General features: G+C 48.7%; 2 protein-coding genes across 2 annotated transcripts in view; one reads left to right on the forward strand and one right to left on the reverse strand.

Moving 5' to 3' along the window:
* Window positions 1-3,701, reverse strand: part of RAP1GAP2 (RAP1 GTPase activating protein 2) — a 213,028-nt gene extending 209,327 nt beyond the window's left edge. Inside the window, exon 1 of the mRNA XM_079903638.1 lies at window positions 3,382-3,701. Coding sequence (XP_079759764.1) covers window positions 3,382-3,431 — 50 coding nt within the window. The 5' untranslated portion in view covers window positions 3,432-3,701. The remainder of the gene's footprint in view (window positions 1-3,381) is intronic.
* Window positions 3,702-13,394: 9,693 nt separating this feature from the next.
* CCDC92B (coiled-coil domain containing 92B) overlaps window positions 13,395-22,203 on the forward strand; it is a 12,723-nt gene continuing 3,914 nt past the window's right edge. Inside the window, exons 1-2 of the mRNA XM_079903637.1 lie at window positions 13,395-13,500; window positions 21,932-22,084. Coding sequence (XP_079759763.1) covers window positions 21,955-22,084 — 130 coding nt within the window. The 5' untranslated portion in view covers window positions 13,395-13,500; window positions 21,932-21,954. The remainder of the gene's footprint in view (window positions 13,501-21,931; window positions 22,085-22,203) is intronic.

Genomic DNA, 22,203 nt, shown 5'->3' on the forward strand with positions numbered 1-22,203 from the left:
CGTGAGCCATGGCCGCTGAGCCTGCGCGTCCAGAGCCTGTGCTCTGCAACGGGAGCGGCCACAACGGCAAAAAAAAAAAAAAAAAAAAAAATTCCCTAAAAGGTCATCAGTAGAGGCTAGACAAAGAAATTATGGTTCAACTTAGAATGGAATACTTTACAGTCAGTAAAAAGAATGTTGCCAGAGCACTTTGAAATGTTTTTCAAGTACTCACACAGCCTTAGCCTCTAGCTTCTGTCAGTTCCTTCTCCCAGATCTGAAGCCCCACCGTCATAAACTGGGCAACAGGCCCTCAGAAATAATCAGAAGCTAAAAAGTCATACATATCTAATAACGAGCTGAAGAATCCAACCAAATTCCAATTTAGTTTTTGGTACTTTATGGAGAGTTTGGAGGAGGAGCCTCCAAAGCAAGAGCTGCTCTAAAAGAGTAGGTAGACATCAGACGTATTTGTTGCCCAATGAGTATTCACCACCCTCTCTCCCACTCAAAATTTTGTTGTTTGGGTGGAGTTAACCCCAGCCCCCAGTTCCCAGGATGAGCATATGACCCAGCCTGGCCAATATGAGCAGTCCATCCCCCTTGCCATGGTGATTGGCTGAAGGATGGCCATGTGACCCAAAACAGGCCAATGGGATGACATTCTGAAACTTCTGCTAGAACCGCTGAGAAAGGGAAGCTGTCTTTCCCGGAGGGTTGTTCGTCTGGAGGGCTGCCTGCGGCTCCTGAGAGCCACCTCACTTCCACAAGGGAATAAAAAGGGAACAGAGGAAAGAGAAAGGAGAGAGTAGGGCGTTATTTGGTGACATTATTTGAGCACGTGAATCCAGTTTTGCTTGAAACATGGAAAGTTCTTGGTGTTTTCAGTTACATAAACCAGTAAATTCCCTTTTTCTCTTAAGCCAATTTGAATTGAGAAAGCTGATTCAATCTGAAATCCTGGAAGCAGAGGCCAAGGCTGATCATGTTGGGAGTGTGCCATGGAGTTCAGAAGGTGTCTTGCCTTCAAGAGTGCTCCCTGCCAGGGCTTCCCTGGCGGTGCAGTGGTTAAGAATCCACCTGCCAATGCAGGGGACACGGGTTCGAGCCCTGGTCTGGGAAGATCCCACATGCCACGGAGCAACTAAGCCTGTGTGCCACAACTACTGAGCCTGCGTGCCATGACTACTGAAGCCCGCGCGCCATGACTACTGAAGCCCGCTCGCCTAGAACCCGTGTTCCACAACAAGAGAAGCCACTGCAATGAGAAGCCCGCACACCACAAGGAAGAGTAGCCCCTGCCCACCGCAATTAAAGAAGCCCTACGCACAGCAATGGAGGACCCAATGCAGCCAAAAATAAATAAATAAATTTATCTTTAAAAAAGAAAAGAGTGCTGTCTGATCACTCAAGTCACGTCTTCAGGACCTTCTCAGAGCAATGGGCTTTTTTAACCAGGAGTGAAAGGTGACCTAAAACCTATATTAGGGTACTAGGGACTTCCCTGGTGGTCCAATGGGTAAGACTCCGTACTCCCAATACAGGGGGCCCAGGTTCGATCCCTGGTCGGGAAACTAGATCCTGCATGCATGCCACAGCTAAGAAGTCCACCTGCCATGACTAGAAAAAAAAGAAAGATCCCGCATGCCATGAAGATCCCGCGTGCCGCAACTAAGACCTGGTGCAGCCAAAATAAATAAATAAAATAAATAATAAAAAACAAATAAATAAAAAAATTTTAAACCTAATTAGGGTACTAATAATGATTTATGCTTCATCAGGTTCAGCCCAAGATCCAGCCCAGACAGGCATCAGGGCAGAGAGAGTCAGAGCAGGAATCCAAGCTCTGCCCCTTTAACACTCTTCCTGTTTCCTCCTCCATGAAGTGAGAGAAGGAATCAAACTGCACAAAGTGATCTGGGAAGTTCTGGGATCCTAGGGTGGTGCCTCCTTTCCAGGGAGAGGGCACTAAGTAACTGCCCACTCCCCACCAGATCTTCAAACAGATTAACTCTACTTTTATCTGATTTATGTACTGAGGTTTCATCTGAAGAGTAGCTCCACTGCTAAACAATAATTTTGATTATTTGGACTTTGATTCTTGGAACCCTTGAACAAAGGCGGGATGGGCTGAGCAGGCTGACCCACTGACCCCTCTCCTGCTCTGACATGCTGAGGTTTTTTTTGACAAGGTGAACTTGGATGGGCAGGCAGGCCCTGTGTTCAGGAAATATGAAGCGAAACAGAGGAGGAGTTAAGCCCCTGGGGAAGCCCTGAGTTCAAACCCTGACTCTGTCACTTGCTTGCTGGGTGACATTGATTAACCACTTTCCTTCTCTGAGCCTCAGTTTCCTCATCTGAAAGAGGGGGGTGCTAATGCCTTCCCCTGAGTATCACTGTGAAGAGTAACTGAATCAATGCCTGATTATGGTAGAGCCAGTAGGAAGTGCTCTGGAAGCCACGTTGCTATTATTAACGATTTTATTGTTGTTCTTTGTATTCAGGCTACAGAATGTACCTGGTGAGAGGTGTTCCGGAATGCTACTTCAAAGATGCTCCTGGCCCTGGTTTGGGTGGGATGATTTGCAATGGGGAGGGGTCCCAGCCAGACATTCTTGGAGTCCTTCCAGGGCAGGAGTGGGCTGAGCAGGCTGCCCTGCATTCTAAGTTCCGCCAAGCAGAGGTCAGGCCCCTGGTTGAAACGGCCCTGAACATTCGGACAACAGGGACATGCGCCCAACCCCTTTGCGATGCGTCTGAAACCCTCTTGGCCTGCAGTCTCGCCACCTGACACCAGCAGGCTCTGATTTCCCAGCCTGGGTAGGACTCGGTGGGGTAGGGGCAACCACCCACCTACACGGGGACCTCTTCCCTCCCTTCCTAGGCCCCCCTTCTCAAACACCCTATCCCCCAAGTGCCCACAACCACCGGTCCGCGTGTAGGTGAACTGAAGCACCTCCTTGAACAGGAGAGGTGAGAATTGTAGGTTGTGCCCTCTTGGGCGGGGCCCAGTCCTTGGCCGACCCGAGCAGCAGAAGGAATGAGGGTAGGAGGGGGTACCCCAGTGCACAAAGAGAGCTAAGGCGCGGGGAGGAAAGTGAGGAAACCCCGCAACGAGTCTGTAAGGAGGACCGGGGTCCCTCCAAAGCCTGACGTCAGGAACAGGGTCCAGGGTACCGGCGACGATCGCTCTGGAGAACCGCAAAGACCAAGCTCGGAGACGCCGGATGGCGATGACCAGGTAGCGCAGCGCCTCTCGTTAAACCCGGCCCCTCTGCCTCCGCACGAGAAGAAAGTTCGGGCCAGCGCCCCCGCTCCTTCCCGCGCCCGGCCCAGCCCCAGCACGCGGGGCGCGAGGGTTCGCGCCCGCACCAGGCCCCGCGCCCCCCGGTGCTCACTCACCAGCGCACCAGCTGCCAGCGCTTCTCCCCCGGCGCCCGGCGACCCGTCATGCCTCCCGGCCGGCGCCAACTCCCTATCCGCCGCGGGCCTCACGGTGGAGGCGGCTCCGGCTGCCGCAGGCCAGTGCCGAGGGCGCGCTCCGCGGCGCGGGTCCGGCGGGCGGGGCGGGCGCGAGGCGACTCGGCCGGAGCCCAGGCGGTGCGGCCTGCAGCGCGCATCCCCCACGGGCGGCCGCCGGCCCCGCCCCTGGAGCCGGCCGGGGCTGGGTCACCGCGCTCCTCGCCGCGGCGGCGAGACCGCAGCCTGTCCGCCTCGCTGCCTTCACCCACGCCCCGCCTGCCCAGCGGCGCAGCAGAGCGGGCTTTCTGAGGAGCACGGGGACAGGAGTCAGGTTCTCCGAATTCCACTGTGACGGAAACCTGACTTGCTGAGTGACTCGAGAGGATTCACTTAATTCCTGTGCCTTACTTCCTTATGACACCTGTTCCATCTACCCAGACAGTTATGCATAAAAATAATTAAACTACTATAAATGCTTTACAGATGCGTCTTACAGATTATTGAGCTATTTTAAGGTAACAGTAATGAAAACAGTATGGCTTTGGTCCAGCACGCTGCCTGACCCTAGGATCCGCTCCAACCAGGCCTTCAAACTAGTTTCACCCCAGAACTTTAGTTTGAGTTGAGCAGAGACCAACATGGCCCACAGCGTCCTGGGAGCCTGGTTTGAAGGAGCTGAGTTTTAGAAATGTTTATAAACACAGAGATTGTCTGTACATTGAACAGTGCAATTCACCTGCCTCTCATATCAGGACAATCCACATGCTTTGCAGGAGGGAAACTTCTGCAGAGAGGAGAAAATCTAGCTCCCGGTGTAGAGCCCCTGGGAGCTTATCTTCCCCTTAGGGATGGTGGACCCATGCTCAGGAGCATTGGAAAAGTTTCCAGCAGAGTCCAAATGCTACTGACATCTGTCACTATATCCATAGGCACCTTCCCCAGGGTGCAACAAAAATCAGGATTACATAAATCCTGAGAATCCTCATCTGAGCTTTCCACTAGGTCTCAACTAAAGAACTGACAGGAAGCAACAGGGAATGAAGAACTTAACCAATACAGAGGCATCAGGTAAAAGAAAACAGAGAAGGAGATACAGACAAGATAGTTTGGCAGCTCGCCTTTGACCTTTAAATATAGTGTCTCGCATGAGGCTAGCAATTGCCTTTGAGTATCCTTTCCTTAAGCTTCCCCAACATAATTAACAAGGAAACCAAGGACACAGAATAGAAGGTCTGAAAACATCCCCACCTGTGTGTATGTGTAATATATGTATTTCAAATTAGTGATGGATATGGTGATGTGACAATTAGCCATTTACAGAGGGGAAAAAAAAGCAAGGCCTCTATTTCACATAACAAGATATATTTCAGATGAACTATAAATGTAAGTGTATAAATATATATATAAGGGAGTAGAAAAAATACATAGGTAAGTATTGTGATATTAAAATGGGGATGGGGCTTTCCTGGTGGCGCAGTGGTTGAGAGTCTGCCTGCCGATGCAGGGGACACGGGTTCGTGCCCCGGTCCGGGAAGATCTGGGCCCGTGAGCCATGGCCGCTGAGCCTGCGCATCCGGAGCCTGTGCTCCGCAACGGGAGAGGCCACAACAGTGAGAGGCCCGCGTACCACAAAAAAAATTAAAAAATAAAAAATAATAAAATAAAATGGGGATGGATTGTTTTAAGCTTGGCATCAATGGCAGAAGCCATACATGGAGAGATTAATGGATTTGACTAAAATAAAAATATTTAACCTTAGCACATAACAAAAGTATAATAAGCAAAATTAAAAGGCAAATGTCAAACTGGTTTAAAAAATATATGCCTGTATTTGAACATCCATATTCATAGCACTGTTATTCACAATAGCAAAGGAGTGGAAGCAGCCCACATATCCATGGATGGATTAATGGATAAGCAAAATGTTGTCTACACATACGATGGAATACTATTCAGTCTTAAAAGGGAAGGAAATTCTGACACGTGCTACAACATGGATGAACCTTGAAGATATTACGCTAAGTGAAATCAGCAAGTCACAAAAGAACAATACTGTATGATTTCACTTATATGAGGTTCCTAGAGAGTTATATTTATAGAGACAGAAAGTAGAATCATGGTTGCCGAGGTCTGGGGGTGGGGAGGGAAGAGTAGGCAGTTACTGTTTAATGGACACAGCATTTCAGCTTTGCAAGATTAAAAGAATTCTAGAAATGGATAGTGGTGATGGCTGCACAACAGTGTGAATGTATTTAATGCCATTAAACTGTACACTTAAAAATAGTTACGATAGCAAATTCTATGTTATGTACATGTTACTACAATAAAAAATTTAAATGTTGAAAGTTTTTAGTATAAAGAAATAAGAAATGATAAATTCTCCAATAGAGAAATGGGCAAAGAATGTGAACAAACAATTCACAGAAGAAATATAAATAAATAGACACACTTTTTAAAAATATATTTATTTTTGGCTCTGTTGGGTCTTTGTTGCTGTACACAGGCTTTCTCCACTTGTGGTGAGCGGGGGCCACTCTTCATTGCGGGCGTGGGCTTCTCACGCCGTGGCTTCTCTTGTTGCCGAGCACAGGCTTTAGGCCAGCAGGCTCAGTAGTTGTGGCTTGCAGGCTCTAGAGCGCAAGTTCAGTAGCTGTGGTGCAAGGGCTTAGTTGCTCCGTGGCATGTGGGATCTTCCCGGACCAGGGCTCGAACCCATGTCCCTTGCATTGGAAGGTGGATTTCTAACCACTGTGCCACCAGGGATGTCCCTAGACACATTTTTAAATGTCAATATTACTGGAAATTAAGTATTTGAAAACGTAAATGTGATGTTATTTTTTTACTTGTCAAATTTGGAACAGTTGGTTGTTTTTGTGTTGTTGTTAATTATCCCATGCAGGGTTTGTATGGAGAAGGGAAGTAGGCTCTCCCAATCATGACTGAGGTCAGTGTACAAATTGGTTCAATTATTGTGCATGGCAATTTGACAGTATGATCAAAAGCCATCAGATGTGCATTTCTCTTGACTTAGTAATTTCTTTTTGGAATTCATCCTAAGGAGATAATTAGAAATGCGGGGGGGGGGGGGAGTCTTTGTTAAAGAATGTTCCTTGCAACATTGTTTGCAATAGAGTAAAACTGAAGACAACACAAAAGTCCAACAGGAGATTAGTTAAGTGAAGAAGCAAGTCCATATGATGGGATATTATACAACTACTAAGAGAGACTTTAATTGACATGAAAAGAACAAGATATATTTTGAAATGAAAAAAAATGTTACCAAGTAGAACTAATATATTAAAATATTTGTAGAAAAATCTGGAAGAACTACAGGAACATAGGTAAAAAGTGATTTATCTCTGGGTGGGTGAAGTTATAGTGATTTTTATTTTATAGTTTTTCTTATCCATATATTCTAATTTTTCTAAATAAACATTATGTGCAATAAGAAAAAAGACAATAAAAGTCACTTTTCAAATGATTAAGCTACCAAGATATTTGCCACATGGCTGTTTTTTGGGTTTTTTTTTTTCGGTAGGCAGGCCTCAGCGTTGTGGCCTCTCCCGGTGCGGAGCAGAGGCTCCAGACGCGCAGGCTCAGTGGCCATGGCTCACGGGCCCAGCCGCTCCGCGGCACATGGGATCTTCCCGGACCGGGGCACGAACCCGTGTCCCCTGCATCGACAGGCGGACTCTCAACCACCGCGCCACCAGGGAAGCCCCACATGGCTGTTTTTAACATTAAAAAATAGAAACAATCTAATTATCAAACAATATGAAAATGGATAGAGTACACTGTAGTTTATCAATACAGTGGAACTACACTCTGTAGCAGGAGAAAAATGTTCATGCTACGTTGCTAAGCCAAAAAGCAGACTACAAAATAAGATGTTTAAATTATACATAATTAAGATTTTATATCATAAAATTTTTTAATGCCAAATGTTAGGATTCGTTATGACCAAAAGGTATAAGTGGACAATTTTGTTTTTATATCTTTACTTATCAAAAATTCCTAAGTTTTCTACAATGAATAATGTGGGGAAAAATTTTAAATTTGATACATAGGCATCGATTGGTGAATGAAAACATTTAATGACTTTTAGGAGATTTCCAACATACACAGGGAAAGAAAAAACACAATACAGAACAGGGTGTGGTGCTATATGATGTCAGTACCTTAAAAAGGGGGAAAAAAGGGCTTCCCTGGTGGCGCAGTGGTTGAGAGTCCGCCTGCCAATGCAGGGGACGCAGGTTCGTGCCCCGGTCCGGGAAGATCCCATATGCCACGGAGCGGCTGGGCCTGTGAGCCATGGCCGCTGAGCCTGCGCGTCCGGAGCCTGTGCTCCGCAACGGGAGAGGCCACAACAGTGAGAGGCCCGCGTACCGCAAAAAAAAAAGAAAGAAAAAAAAAGCGTGTGTGTGTACGTATACACAGAATTTGTTAATGGTGGAAAACTGGGCAGAGAAGTTGAAGATGGAGGATGAGGAAGTTTTTACTTTTATAAGTATCAGCATGTCTTTTTTTTAAAAGTATTTTTAAGAATTGTCTGCGTAGTCTGTATATAATTCTGTACTATCTGGGTGGTGAGATTACGAGCTTTTTATCTTCTTTAAAAATTTTTTAGATTATTCAAAAATGATAGTGTATTTCAAACAAATAAAAGACTACAGCCAGCCACAAATAGCCAATTATCTTCAAGAGGCTGCAAGCATTGTGAAGACTCCACAGAAACATGGGGGGAAAAAGTTGTGATATAATATGGGTAAAAAAATCAGATATGCCAGGGAGTTCCCTGGTTGCCCAGTGGTTAGGACTCTGGGCTTTCACTGCTGTGGCCCGGGGTCAATCCCTGGTCAGAGAACTGAGATCCCACAAATTGTGTGGCATGGCAAAAAAAAAAAAAAAAAAAAATCAGATATGCCATGAGGATGACTATATAAATCATCATTCATACGAACAAACTAGAAGATAATACACAAAAATAATACTAGTTGCACTAGGGCAGTAGGATTACAGGTAGATTTTTGTTACTGCATTTCCCAACCTTTCTGAAGTATAATTCTAATGCTTCTGTAACAAAACACAATATTTAAAAGAATTGGCTGAAGGAAGTGGTACGTTTAAGGCAAAATGTGGAGCATTACATGTGGCAAAGCTAATACAAAGTTAGGGAAAAATTAAGAAAAAAGTGGCCACAGTTACACCAGATCATGAAAGAACTGGGGAGCTAGCTGCCCAAGATCATGGAAAGTGGTCTGAAATGGAAGAACTTCAGGCACAGGCGGTGGAACCTCTCAGGATCCCTTCAGTGAAGTCTCCCGGGTGAGCATCTGAGCTCTCTGCCCTAGAAGGAGGAGGATGTGGGCAGGAATGAGGCAGAGGGGTTGTGTCTGAGACTGAATTGTGGCCTAGTACACACACACACACACACACACACACACACACACACACACACAGAGCTCATTCCTGTTGCCATGCTAGTGGTTGAGGAATGATCTCAAACTCCAAAAGTCAGAGCTGAGATTTTAGGGACCATTTTATCCAAATCAGCCATTTCACCCCTGAGCAGACTGCAGCCTTGCCCTAGTTTGATCTTTCATTCTTAAGGTAAGCTGACTAAAAGGCTTATCCATAGTAACTTCTGGTTGGGTCTCCAGTCCCAGAGCTCCCAGTCCCTCTAGCCACAGCATCCCAAGGGACCTAGATTGGGTGGTCTTTTGGGGTCAGGACAGATGGCCAAAGTCTTTGAAGAAAAGAGGGTATCCCTGTAACACTGTCACCTGCCCTCCTGTTTAGAGCATCTTGGTGTCCACCATTGCTAGAGTACTCAGTGGGCAGCAGCCTGGCAGAGAACAGCAAATGGGGCCCAAGTTGAGGAAGGTTGTGCCAGATATCTCCTTCCTCCAGAACCTTTCCACACCTTTCTCTACTCTGCTTGTGTCCCAGGAGGTCAACCTATGCAAGCAGTGTCAATGGACTCCCTTAACTTCTGGCTTCTGATTGGACTGGCTTGAGGAGGTGCCAGCAGGAGATGGGGAGGAAAGAGGAGAGTGAGGCTGGGATATTTATTCCTCAGCTCCCTCCCAGGTCCCTGTGGGTCAGATGCTTCATTTTAAGGAAAGCCACAGCTCCTGCCAGGTAGCCCTCTCCCCATACCCATCCTTTCTGAATTCTCATAACTGCCTTCCTGTCCCTCCAGGCCTAGGGATGGTAACATCTCTGCCTATCCTTTGTTCTTAAACTCTGCCCCACAACCTTGTAGATAGTGCCTTAACTCTCTTCAAATGATTCACATTTTAAATGTGCTGTCTGTTCCCTGCCAGGACACCGACCAATGCAGAGCTGTTACCACTGTGGGTGCCTTCTGCCACTGCTGGAGTCAACTCCTCTCTGAGGGGCCTGATGAAGCCCACCTCTGGCTTTTTTTTTTTAAGCCACTGATTTTATTTTATTTATTTATTTGGTTGCGCCGGGTCTTAGTTGTTACACACGGGCTCCTTAGTTGTGGCATGCAAACTCTTAGTTGCGGCATGCATGTGGGATCTAGTTCCCTGACCAGGGATCGAGCCCCGGCCCGCTGCATTGGGAGCACGGAGTCTTAACCACTGTGCCACTAGGGAAGTCCCCCACCTCTGGCCTCGATCGGGCTGGAGTTTGAATCCTGGCTCTGCTGCTTACAGTCTGGGTGGTATCAAACTTAACCTCTCTTGAGCCTCATTTTCCCCACCTGCAAATGGGAATAAACCTTTCCAGTAGGATTTCTCTGAAGTTTCAATGAGATTATGTGGGTAAAGTGCTCAGCTCAAAATAATGTTACTTCTGAGGCCTGATGTACACTTTTTATACAATTTAGTCTTCTTTGACTTGGTTACAAGTTTAATTTTGAAAATAGAAATATGATTTTTTTAAGTATTTAGTGGATGGCTTGGCATATAGAACATGCTTAATAAGTGTTATCATCAACATCATCATCCGCAATATCATAATCTCCGTGTGTCATAATATGTCTCTGGGTCTCCCCATAACGTCAGGTATAGGACCCTGCAGTCAGCTTTGCTCAGTGTTACTGTCCTCTGTGTGCTGACTGATTGTTAACCCCCTCCAAGGAGGCACCTCAAAGTCTCCTTGCCCAAAAGCCTAAGCCCTAGCTCTGCTGGTTCATCATTTTCAGTTATTCCTTGGATGCTTTTGTGCACATCTTTTGTTGTCTCACATGTGGATCTTCTTCCTGCAAGTGTCCCACTGACAGCCCTAGGGGCCCAGCTGGGAGCTTGGCCCAGTGCAGGACTCTGTCAGAAGCACTTCTTGTGGCAAGGCTAGAGCCCCCCATGACCAGGCAGGGCCACCCATCAGACAGGCATCTGGAGCTGTTTGCTTCAGCTGGTGAAAAGCCAGAGTCCCAGGATCCATCTTTTTTGGCTGTGTCGGGTCTTAGTTGCGGCATATGGGATTTTTCATGTGGTGCGCAGGCTCAGTAGTTGCGATGCGTGGGCTTAGTTGCCCCGCGACATGTGGCATCTTAGTTCCCCGACCAGGGATCGAACCCGCGTTCCCTGCACTGGAAGGCAGATTCTTTTTTTTTTTTTTTTTTTTTAATTTATTTTTGGCTGCATTGGGTCTTCATTGTTGCTGTGCACGGGCTTTCTCTAGTTGTGGCGAGCGGGGGCCACTCTTTGTTGCGGTGTGCGGGCTGCTCATTGTGGTGGCTTCTCTTGTTGTGGAGCACAGGCTCTAGGCACGCGGGCTTCGGTAGTTCTGTCACACAGGCTCAGTAGCTGTGGCTCACGGGCTCTAGAGCACAGGGTCAGTAGTTGTGGTGCACAGGCTTAGTTGCTCCGCGGCCTGTGGGATCTTCCCGGACCAGGGCTCGAACCCATGTCCCCTGCATTGGCAGGCGGATTCTTAACTACTGTGCCACCAGGGAAGTCCAGAAGGCAGATTCTTAACCACTGTGCCACCAGGGAAGTCCCTCCAGGATCCATCCTGATACTGATCAAGGAGAAAAACATCTGGGTCCTGGTTATAACAATTCCATCTGCATGCACTTTACAAAACCCTTTCACTCTCACCTCATGACAACCCCACAATGATCCTGTTGGCAGAGTAGATGTTGCTTTTCCTTTTTTACTATTTTAAGGAGGAACTGGAGCTCAGAGAGGTTAAGGCTTCCCCAGAATTACCTAACTAGTAAGTAATAGAGCTCAGACCAGAGCCCAGGTTTTCAGGTGCTTCATACCACAAGTCTTCTGGGGATACAAAACATACCTTTCATCCTTCTTACCAATATCTCATGAAATTGAGGGGTTGGTTCCTCAGAACTGGTAAATCAATGGTTTATCAGACCCATAGCCCTGCTGGAGACACACACACAATACATGGCCCAGGAATGCTGCCCCAGGAGGGACAGCAAGGGACGAAGCAGCAGGACTGGGCTGGCCTTTCTGCTCCTCTCCCAGGGGTTTCCTCAGGGGAGATGGGGTGAAGAGGAGCTACCTTCAGCACAGCTAGAAGCTAAAGTTACCGCAGGGTGGGATTTGAGTTGCCTTTGAACCCCACTGCCTGTCAAGCCAACTAAGAGAGTAATTGCAATTTTTTGAGAATCTGCCAAGAGCAGCTAAAGCTTTTATCCATTGACGCTCAAGTCCAGTTAAGGTTTGAAAGTTGCCTCGGAAGGACCGGGAGCAAAGGGATCCATAGAGAAAAGGCAGGAGGACCTTTGATGAGTCGTTGGAACCTTCCCTGAGGCCCTCATGCCAAGGTCTCCCAGTTCTGGAGACAAAGGTAGACGATTTCTCTGGCTATTTGGCCCAGGAGGGTAGGGAAGGAAGTATTCGGCTGGCAACAGAGTGGGAAAAGCCAGACCAGCCCTTTAGTCTGAAGCCCCTCAGCCCCTTCCTCCAGTCCCTGAAGGCAGGGATGGAAATGACTCACCCAGAGGGAACTCTGGACCATCTGCCACTCACTCAGTGCCACCTGGTCCCTTGCCATCATAAGCAAGAATGCCTACCGAGCACGCAGCACTGTTGTATGTACTTTACATGCATTATTTCATTTAAACCTCACAACAACTCGAAGATCTTATGAGCCGTGTAGACCATCATTACCCCATTTTACAGATGAGGAGACTGGGGTCCTAGAAGGAGGAAGGTATTGGTAGACCCAGAATTAGAAGCCAAGCAGTCCGGTCCAGAAGCCTCCCATGTACAGTGAAAACGGATCAACACCAATGTTCTGGACTTTAGTTAGGGTTTTAAAAGGATCTTCTCTTGGCTTTTGGGCCCCTCAAATAGAGGGCAAGGGGATGTCTTATTAACTGCCGCCCAGAGAGGTGACGTGACTCACCCAAGGTCACACAGCTAGTGACAGATCTGAGGCACAGGGTAGATTTTCTGACCCCTGGGCAGCTCACCCCCCATCCCCAACCCTTCCCTGGGCCAGTGGGGGGCACTGTCTCTGGTTTCTACGCCAGGGGGTGGGCAGAGGGGAGGAGCGGATCGCGGCCTGCGGGCCTGGGCGCTGTCCGCGGTGCTGATACGCCCGCCGCGCCCTTGCTCTCCAAGTGGTCGGCGGGTTCCCCGGGTTTCCCTTCCAGCTTCCAGGCAAAGCCGGCTCCGCGAGTTCGGCAGCCCGCCGGGGTCCTTAGGCCTGGCTCCCGGGGCTCCCGGGACTCCCGGGATTCCCCCTCCCCCGACCGCGCTCAGCCAGCCTCCCCTCCCCCCGCCCCGCCCACGGCCCCTCCTCGCCAGTCCCAGGTCCCTCCCCTCCCCCCTTATCTCTCCCGCCCCCCCTTCCCCCCTACTGCTCGTTCGCCAGTTCCGGTCACGTTGCTGGGTGTTTACGCCTGGAGCCCGCCCCGGACCCCCCTCGGCGCCCGGGAGCCCCCCGGAGCCCCGGCCCGACCGCCCCGCAGCCTCGCAGTAGCTGATGGCGCCACAGCCCGGGCGGGTGCTGCGGAACCCCGGGCGCAGCTAGCGCGGGGAAGAACAGCGCCTCCCCCCACACAGCCCGGCCAGGACTCAGGGCTCCGCTGGCCCGTCGCTCCCTCAGGTCCCGAAGGTGAGGAGGCCGGTGGGCGTGGGGGTGGGCGTCCGGGTGGCCCCGGGTGGGGAACCGCACGACCCGGGCTCCAGCTCCCCCGGGAGGGCTGGCGCGGGGCTGCGCACCACAGCGCGGGAGACGGACAGGACCCGCGGGCTGCTGGCAGAAGTTGTCCTCCGCCGCCCAGACTCGGGTCCTTCCTGGCCCTGGCGAAGAGTCCAGAGCGGCCCGAGGTCGAGCCACCGCCACCTCCTGCCACCTCCCACCACGCGTATCTTTCCTTCTGCCTGCCTTCCCCTGCCCTCCCTAGGTACCTCTCTTCGCCGTCCTCCTTCGTCTCCACATCCCCCCCTGCCTTCTCTGGGAGTCATATTCGAGGCATAATCAGGGCAGAACATTAAGACTGAAGGGGGCGGGGGCTCCAGTTTCCCCATACATCCCACTCCCCGTGTCCCTGGATCTTCAGCTCCACTGAGGTCGGGGCTCCTGGGATCTTCAGTAGAGAGGGGGGCCATAGCCTAGAGGTATTGGGGGATGAGGGGCCCCAGAGTGGAGAAGACCACAAGACCACCAGAGAACTGTGGCTCCACAACTGGCCAAGTGACCCCACCTGGCAGAGAGTCCCAGACATTTGTCAAGGACTGACTTTTTGTTCCCAACGCAAGTCCCCAGGAAAGCCAAGGACTTGGGGAGGTTGTGGGGGGGAGTAATTATTTTTTAATACGTGTGCTGACTTGGTCTGGTGAGGCCCTGCCCTCAGGAAGCTTACGGCTTAGAGCCAGGTTTGCACACGCACACACGGGGGGCATGCACACACACACAGCATAATATGATACAAGGCAGAATGCCTGGGGAACACAAAGGCAGGAGAGAGTCTTCCCAGCATGGTGGGCCAGGGAAGCCTTCATGGGAAAGGTAGCATCTGAGCAGGGCCTTGAAGGATGGGTCAGGTTTCGGGAGGCAGAGATAGGGTGGGGGATAGTGAGGGGATGTCCACGGCTAGCAGCAAGAGGTAGAATCTGAAAGAGGAGTTCAGACTGCAGATGTGCACTGTGTTTTGATTGTGAAGGGCCTTGAATGCCACGGTGAGCACCCAGTGGAGAGATCCTAGTTGCCAGGCACTGTAGTTGTATATGTTGGGCAAACTACTTAACCTCTCTGAGCCTCTGCTTCCTCATCTATGGGGTGGATATACTAATAGGACCTTCAGTGCAGGGTTGTTGTAAAGATAAATGAGTTAGGAGGTTCCCTGGTGGTTCAGTGGTTAGGACTGGGTGCTCTCACTGCAGAGGGCCCGGATTCAATCCCTGGTCAGGGAACTAAGATCCCGCAAACCGCGCAGCCAAAAAAAATAATAAGTAAATAAATAAATGAGTTAATATACATAAAATGCTAAGAGCAGTGCCAGCCATTTATTGTTATTTTATAGGTATTATTACCTGTGCACAGATGGTTTTTTTTCTTTGTTTTTTTTAACTTGGCTGCATGGCTTTCGGGATCTCAGTTCCCCGACCAGGGATCGAACCTGGGCCCCCCGCAGTGCAAGTGCAGAGTTCTAACCACTGGACCGCCAGGGAATTCTGCTGATGATTACTATAAATATTATTACCTGTGCATCCATGTCTGAGAAAGACTTCTTGAGTTCCTGCTCTCCCTCCTACCCCAGGCCTCAGAGTCAGGTAGTGAAGAGGAATAATGACTAAGAAAAGTAAAGAATATATTCATTCATTTATTTATCCATTTATTACCATGCCTGTCTTATCTAATATACCTGCCCTGGCTATAAGAATGATAAACATAAGTTTAACTTTCTCCTTGAAACAAGAATTCATACTTAAAGAATTTTAACAAAATGTGGGTATTTTAATGTTCAGAACAGTGCAAGGATATTTGTTGACTCAATAAATATTTTCAGTCCCAAAGAGACAAGAAACACCAAGAATGAAATTGAAACTGGGACAAGAGAAGCAGTCAGGGGCTGCGCGGTGGCAGACAGTGCAAACTCCACATAAGCGAAAGCAAGAGGCTTCAGTTGTGCTTCATCTCCCAGCCACGGTGTCTGCCTGAAGGAGAGATGCGGGCAGCAGAGACCAAGGGACATGGAACAGACTAAGGAAGGGAGGATGGTTAGCCACTCAAGGAAAATTTGGACTACTTAAGTGGTTTTCAAACTTTTGGTTAGTGGAAGCCCTTTCTCCAATGAATTTGTATGCACAAGCCCACCATATAAAAGAGGAAGAAACACAGCAAAGCTTCCATCCTGTCTTTTGCCCTCAAACCTTTTGGCCACATCTGAGACCCCTTTGCAGAGCTCTGGGGCTCTGTGCAGCAAAGTTTGAAAAACACTGATTGCGATGATTCTGAGGGCCCCTCTGAGCCCTGAGTACTATGATTCTGTACTTTCTGTGGTTCTTTCAACCCAAGGAGCTCTAAGAACTGGAGAGGAGAGAGAACTACAGTTTCCTCCTTGCCCAGTCTGTGGTAGATAGATAGCTGGGGAAGGAAGTGGGTACCCATAAGCTCGAGACAAGCAGGAGATGAGGTCATTTTCAGAGATCAGGAGCCCAGGCCTTAGAAAGTCAGAATTGTACCAGGATCACAGAGTTCCTGGGCCTGACACTTTGTCAATGGTTGGGGACCTGAGCACAGAAGGTTTCTCCCACCAGCTTCCCCAAGAAGGAAAAATATCTATAACTTTCAAATAGATGAGAGGCATATCAAAAGTACTTGGAATTAACTCTATAAATTGTGAAGCCTGTGTTACAGGTCCTTTTTATTCTTAATGACACTTTTTTTAAATGAACTTTTTTTTATCAAACTAGAAAATTCAAAGAGAGAACTAGGGACACAAGGAGAAGGTGGGCAGCATAAACAACGCAAGCCCTGAAGTGGTCGGGACAGTGGACAGAGGTGAGGGACCCTTCTCAGCAAGCACTATAATCTGTGAGTTTGGGCATCTCAGGCTGGGTGCAGGGAGAAGACGGCACTGATAGCTCTAACCCTTCATCTGCTGCCACTGGCCTGGACCAAGTCCTCAGGCAGGAGCATTTTCTGAAGTCTGGAGCTTCCGGCACTGCATTTCTATGCAAAAACCTGACGTTTTCCTGGCTCAGGCCTTCTGAAGTGCCTATGATTCCCCAGCTACACAGAGAGATCTGTGTTGTCCCTGGTTCCCCCTTCCCCACTCCATTCCCCGCCCTCCCCCAAACAAACTAAACAATACCGTCTAAGAAAGAATATTTGCCAAGATCGTTTGTGACCCAAATTTCTGCCCCGAGAAGAACAGCCTGCCTAGTTGGAAGCAAATACTCAAGTCCTTCTGGGAAGGCACAGAAACAGCTGGTTGGTTCAGCCTCTCACTGTGGCCAGGGTCCAGTCTCCAGGGCTGTGTGGAAAGGGCTTTTACTCTTCAGAAACATTTGCTTTTCAGCAGCTAGGGACAGACATTTTCTCTCTTCATCCTAAGCATAGGCCCACATGCCTTCATCCTTCGGGTGCGTGCACAGCAGACACATAGATACAAGAGAAGCAGGAACCCTCCCCCAACACACATACACACATGCACACACATCCATGCACTCCTTGAGGCATGCACACAGGCTCAAGTATACGCACAGGTGCAGAGGCACACACATCCCAACACAGATACACAAGAGCACAGACGTAGCTCACCTGTTCCTCCCGAGTTAGGCACCAGTATACTGACTGCCTGCTTGAAATCTATTTCTCCTTGTTTGAGGTCTCCTGAGCATGTCAAATCTAACATGTCTCGGGCTGGGACTTAACTTCTCTGTAAATCCGCTTCTCCGTCAGTCTGCCCCAGCTTGACAGATTCACTCACTCAGGCATTCTACACATGTTTACTGAGTGGTTCCTATTTGCCAGATGCTGTGCTAGCTACTAGGGAACAGGGGGAAACAAAACAGAGTCCTTCACCTTGGATTGCCAATGATCTGGCAGGAGAAACAGATAAGCAGAAATGTAATGTATTCTTGTGGTGATAAGTTCATGGGAAACAAAACAATGCAGATTAAGGGAATGGAGGGTGACAGAGTGTTCCATTTTTTGGTTTCTTGTTTGTTTGTTTTGGCTGTGCCATGCGGCTTGAGGGATCGTCGTTCCCCCATCAGGGAACAAACCTGGGCCCCCAGCAGTAGAAGCACAATGTCCTGACCACTGGACTGCCAAGGAATTCCCAAGAGTTCTATTTTAAATCAGGCAATCAGAGAAGGGCCCTGGGTCAGAGTCCTGAATGCAGGGAGGGAATGGACCTTGAGGGTATCCTGAAGAAGGACATTCCTGGCAGAGGGAAAGTCTCTGAGGCTACAGTATGCTTGGCAAGTTGAATAAAAAGCCATGAGGCCAGAGCTTCCCTGGTGGCTCAGTGGTTAAGAATCTGCCTGCCAATGCAGGGGACATGGGTTTGATCCCTGGTCCAAAAAGATCCCACATGCTGTGGAGCAACTAAGCCCGTGGGCCACAACTACCGCTCTCCACGACTAGAGAAAGCCCACGAGCAGCAACAAAGACCCAACACAGCCAAACATAAATTTTAAAATAAAGAAAGAAAACAGAAAGGAATCAAAGATGACTCCTAGGTTTTTGGCCTGAGCAATCAAGTGCCCTTTATCAAGATAGCGAACACTGGGCCAGAGCAGGCTTGTAGGAGGGATCATAAGAGTTCAGTATTGAACCTTGTAAGTTTGAGGGACCTATTAGACACCCAAGTGGAGGTATTAGGAGATTTAGTTTAGGGGTCAGCATATAAATAGCATTTACAGCCATTGGATTGGATGAGATCATGGAAGGAGTGATTATAGAAGAGATCCAATGTGAAAGAGGTCCAGCATGAAAGATGAAGAAATGGGGAAAGACCCAGCAAAAAGTGCCTTCATACTTGAGTTTCCCAAACTGGAAAACTGGGAGACATCCTGGACATCCCCTTCCCCATCATCATGATCTAATCCAAGCCATCCCCTCATCCTGCCAGTTCTACCCATAAAATACACCTGGAACTTGTCTCCAACTCTACCTCCATCATCCGGTCCAGGCCTTTGTCATCTCTCACCTTAATAACTGCTACATTTTCCCAGCTGACTTCTCCACATCCACTCTGCCCCCTCTCATCTGCCCTCCCCACAACAGCCAGTGATCTTTTAAAAATGCAAATCATATCACGTCCATCTCTTGCTTAAAATCCTTTAATAACTTTCCAATTCATTTAGCATTAGTCCAAAATTCTTAACACAGTTTTAAGTCCCTGTGTGATCTTTCACTTGCTAACCTCACTTCCTGCAACTCTCCGCTAATACCTTACACTTCAACTTCACGAGCAGTGGCAATGTCTCTGTTCCTCAAAAAGACCACGTGAAGCACTTAGCGCAAAGCCTGGCACATAGTAGGCACTCAGTAAATGTAAGCTATCATTATTCTACCTCTGGGCCTTCACAGATGCTGTTCCCTGTGTGGAATGCTCTTCCCTTTAGTCTTCTAACTCCTACCCCCCTTCAAGTCTGTATTCGTTTTCTATTGCTGCATAAATTTGTCATCTCACAGTTTCCAAGGATCAGAAGTCTGGCACCTTTTACTTGAGTCCTCCACTCAGGGTCTCCTAAGGCTGAAATCAAGGTAGGGCTGCATCCTTCTCTGAAGGTTCAACTAGGGAAAGATCCGTTTCCAAGATACCTTAGGTTGTTGGCAGTATTTACTTCCCTGCAGCTGTAGGACTGGAGTCCCCATTTTCTTGCTAGCTGTCAATCAGGGACCATTCTCAGCTACTAAAGCCCTCGCTCAGGTTCTTGCCCATGGCTTCCTGCACAGGCTGTCTCACAGCATGGCAGTTTACCCCTTCTAGACCAGAAGCCAAATTTCTCTCACGCTTCAGATCTCTTCCTATAGCAAGGGCCCTTAGAACCTGGCCCACCCAGAATAATCTTCCTTCTGTTTTTAACTCAAAGTCAACTGATTGGAGACCTTAATTACATCTGTAAAATCCTTCACCTTTGTCATATAACCTAATCAGAGGAATGAAATCTATCATATTCACAGTCCCACCCACACCCAAGGGGAGGGGATAATGTTAGAGGGTGTATATATCAGGGGCTGGGAATCTTGGGGACCACCTTGGAATTCTGCCTGCCACAAGGTCTCAGCCTAAAATCATTTCTTTTTTTTTTTTTTAATATTTATTTGTTTGCACCAGGTCTTCGTTGCAGCACGTGGGCTCCTTAGTTGCGGCTCATGGGCTCCTTATTTGCGGCACACGGGCTCCTTAGCTGTGGCACGTGAACTCTTAGTTGCGGCATGAATGTGGGATCTAGTTTCCTAACCAGGGATCGAACCCGGGCCCCCTGCATTGGGAGCACGGATTCTTATCCACTAGGCCACCAGGGAAGTCCCTCAGCCTAAAATCATTTCCACAAAGATACCTTCCCTGACCCCAGATCTAAACTAGGTCCCACTTTATATTCTTTCAACGTTACCCTGCAGGTTTCTTTCACAGCACTTATAGATTGTAACTGTAAACTTATTTGTATTATTTGTTTGTTTGATGTACCTGTTTGTTTGATTCTCTTCTCTTGGCCTTGTGAGCTCCATGAGAGCAGAAAGCAGGAATACTGTTTTGTTCATCACTATGTCCCTGTACCCAGCACAGTGGTTGGTAATAGTTGATCATTGAATGAATGAATGATGAACAAATGGACAAATCAGGGCACGGATTAACCTACTCAGACATTAAACAGGGAGGAGAAGGGATGAGGCATTGATTGAGCCAGGTTCTGCGCTAAATGTTCTACAATTTCTAATTTCATTTAACCCTCACAACTATCCTAGACTGCTCCTGTTAGTAGCCTCATTTTACAGAGAGGGGAAGCAAGGTTTAGAGAGGTTAACTTTCTTGCCCAACGTCACACAGCAGGGAACCGAAAAACCTAGGATTCAAACCCAGGACTGTTTTCAGTGTAAATACTGGGAAACTTCTTTGGATTCAAAAGACTTGGTTGGAGAATTGGATCTGCTGCCACTTACTGACCACGTGAACTGGCACAAGTCACTTCAGCTCTGAGTCTGTTTCTTTGTTTGTGAAATGGAGGTGGTGATACCTACTGAAGAGTGGTTGGCAGAAGTAAGATAATGTGCATAAAGTTCCCTAAATATAGCAGATGGTCAGTAAATGTAACCAGTGATTCCCACAGGCCAAAGGGCCACCCACCCCGCTGCTGAAGTGAAAGTCCATTTGGTTGGATTAGGGAGGCCATACAGGTACAAGGGAAGGGGGGCCCCAAGAGAGGAACCTATGAACGTGAGGTTCTCAGGTGCACCTGCTGGATGTGACCCTACAAATGGAAATCTTGCTTTGCAGAGGCTTACCAGAAAGCCTGTTTCAAGGGGACCATTGCTGAACAGAACAAGCCAGCAACTGGTTTTCCTCTCCTCTGGCCAGGGAATTCCTAGGGCAGGTGGAGGAAGGGCCGTCACAAGCTTTGGGAGTCCCTGGCGGAGAAGGCATGAGCTCTGAGTCCTGGACTCCAGAGGGCTCGGCTTCCGCTGCCCTCTGCCTCCTGTTTTTGCCCTCTGCCTATGCTTTTCCAAGACGCTGATCATCACAGAAGAGACTCACTGGGCAAGGGTCAGGGTCAGAAGACAGAGCGCTGAAAAGCCAGGCCATCACTAGGATTCAGGGATGCAAGCCTCCCTCTCCCATCACAGTGTCATAAGCTTCTACCATGGACCTACTGCTTAGGTCTCCATATGACCCTCCCCCATTCCTCTTGGAAAAAGGGACTCCACCACCTGCCCTCAGCCCACAGGATCAGTCTTAATAAAACATTCATCAGACCTTCCTCTTCTGTAACATGGAAGAGTCCAGAGCCCTGGGCTGAGGTTAAATCAGAGAAATGGAATTGAACTGGCGGAGGGTTGTGCGCTAACCATCACACTGCCCTGCCAGTTGACGGTCACCCTTGAGCTGGGACGCTTGAGGGGTGGCAGAGCTGCAGAGGCTTCAGCATTCATCCTCTCCACAATTCCCTAATTTTACCCAGGAGAAAACTGAGAGCCTAGAGAGGGAGAGGGCTGGCCCAAAGTCACACAGCTTGTGAAGAAGCAGACGAGAACCCAAATGTCTGTCTCTCTTTACTGACTTTGCTGCCCCATTTGTTTTCCTCTCAGAGATACAGAAGAGGCTAAAGTTACATGGGGGCAAGGGAGTAAAGCCATTTCCCTCTGAGCCTCTGGTTCTTCATCTGTTAAATGGGAATAATTATACTTCCTGCCAACACACCGCTTGTTTATGAAGCTTCAGTGAGTAAATACAAATGACTTCAGTGGCAGAATCATCTGCCTGGTACAACAGGACCCCAGACTGAAGGAGACAATTGAAAGGACCTGAAGGTTGGCAGGGTGGATGGGCCCAGAAGATGTGGGTTCACCTTGTCATCCTCCCCAGGTGGGGCCCAGGCCTGGGTTGCCATGGATACCGTGTCCCTGGAGCATCAGATCCAGAGCGTGCAACGCCACATCAGCTTCCTGAAAAAAGAACAGATGGCCCTGCTGCGAGACCTGCACCTGGAAATCCTGAGGCTGCAGAAACGCTGCTCAGGTGAGGCCTGGAGGGATGGCGGGGGGCGACTGTCATCATCATAAGCACTGTCCCTGATGGGGTGTCCACCGTGAGCCTCTCTGAGCCTCTTAACAATCCTGCCAGGCAGGTGTTCGATC

Source organism: Stenella coeruleoalba (genome assembly GCF_951394435.1).
Source record: "Stenella coeruleoalba genome assembly, chromosome: 19".
In the NCBI taxonomy this organism is placed as follows: domain Eukaryota; kingdom Metazoa; phylum Chordata; class Mammalia; order Artiodactyla; family Delphinidae; genus Stenella; species Stenella coeruleoalba.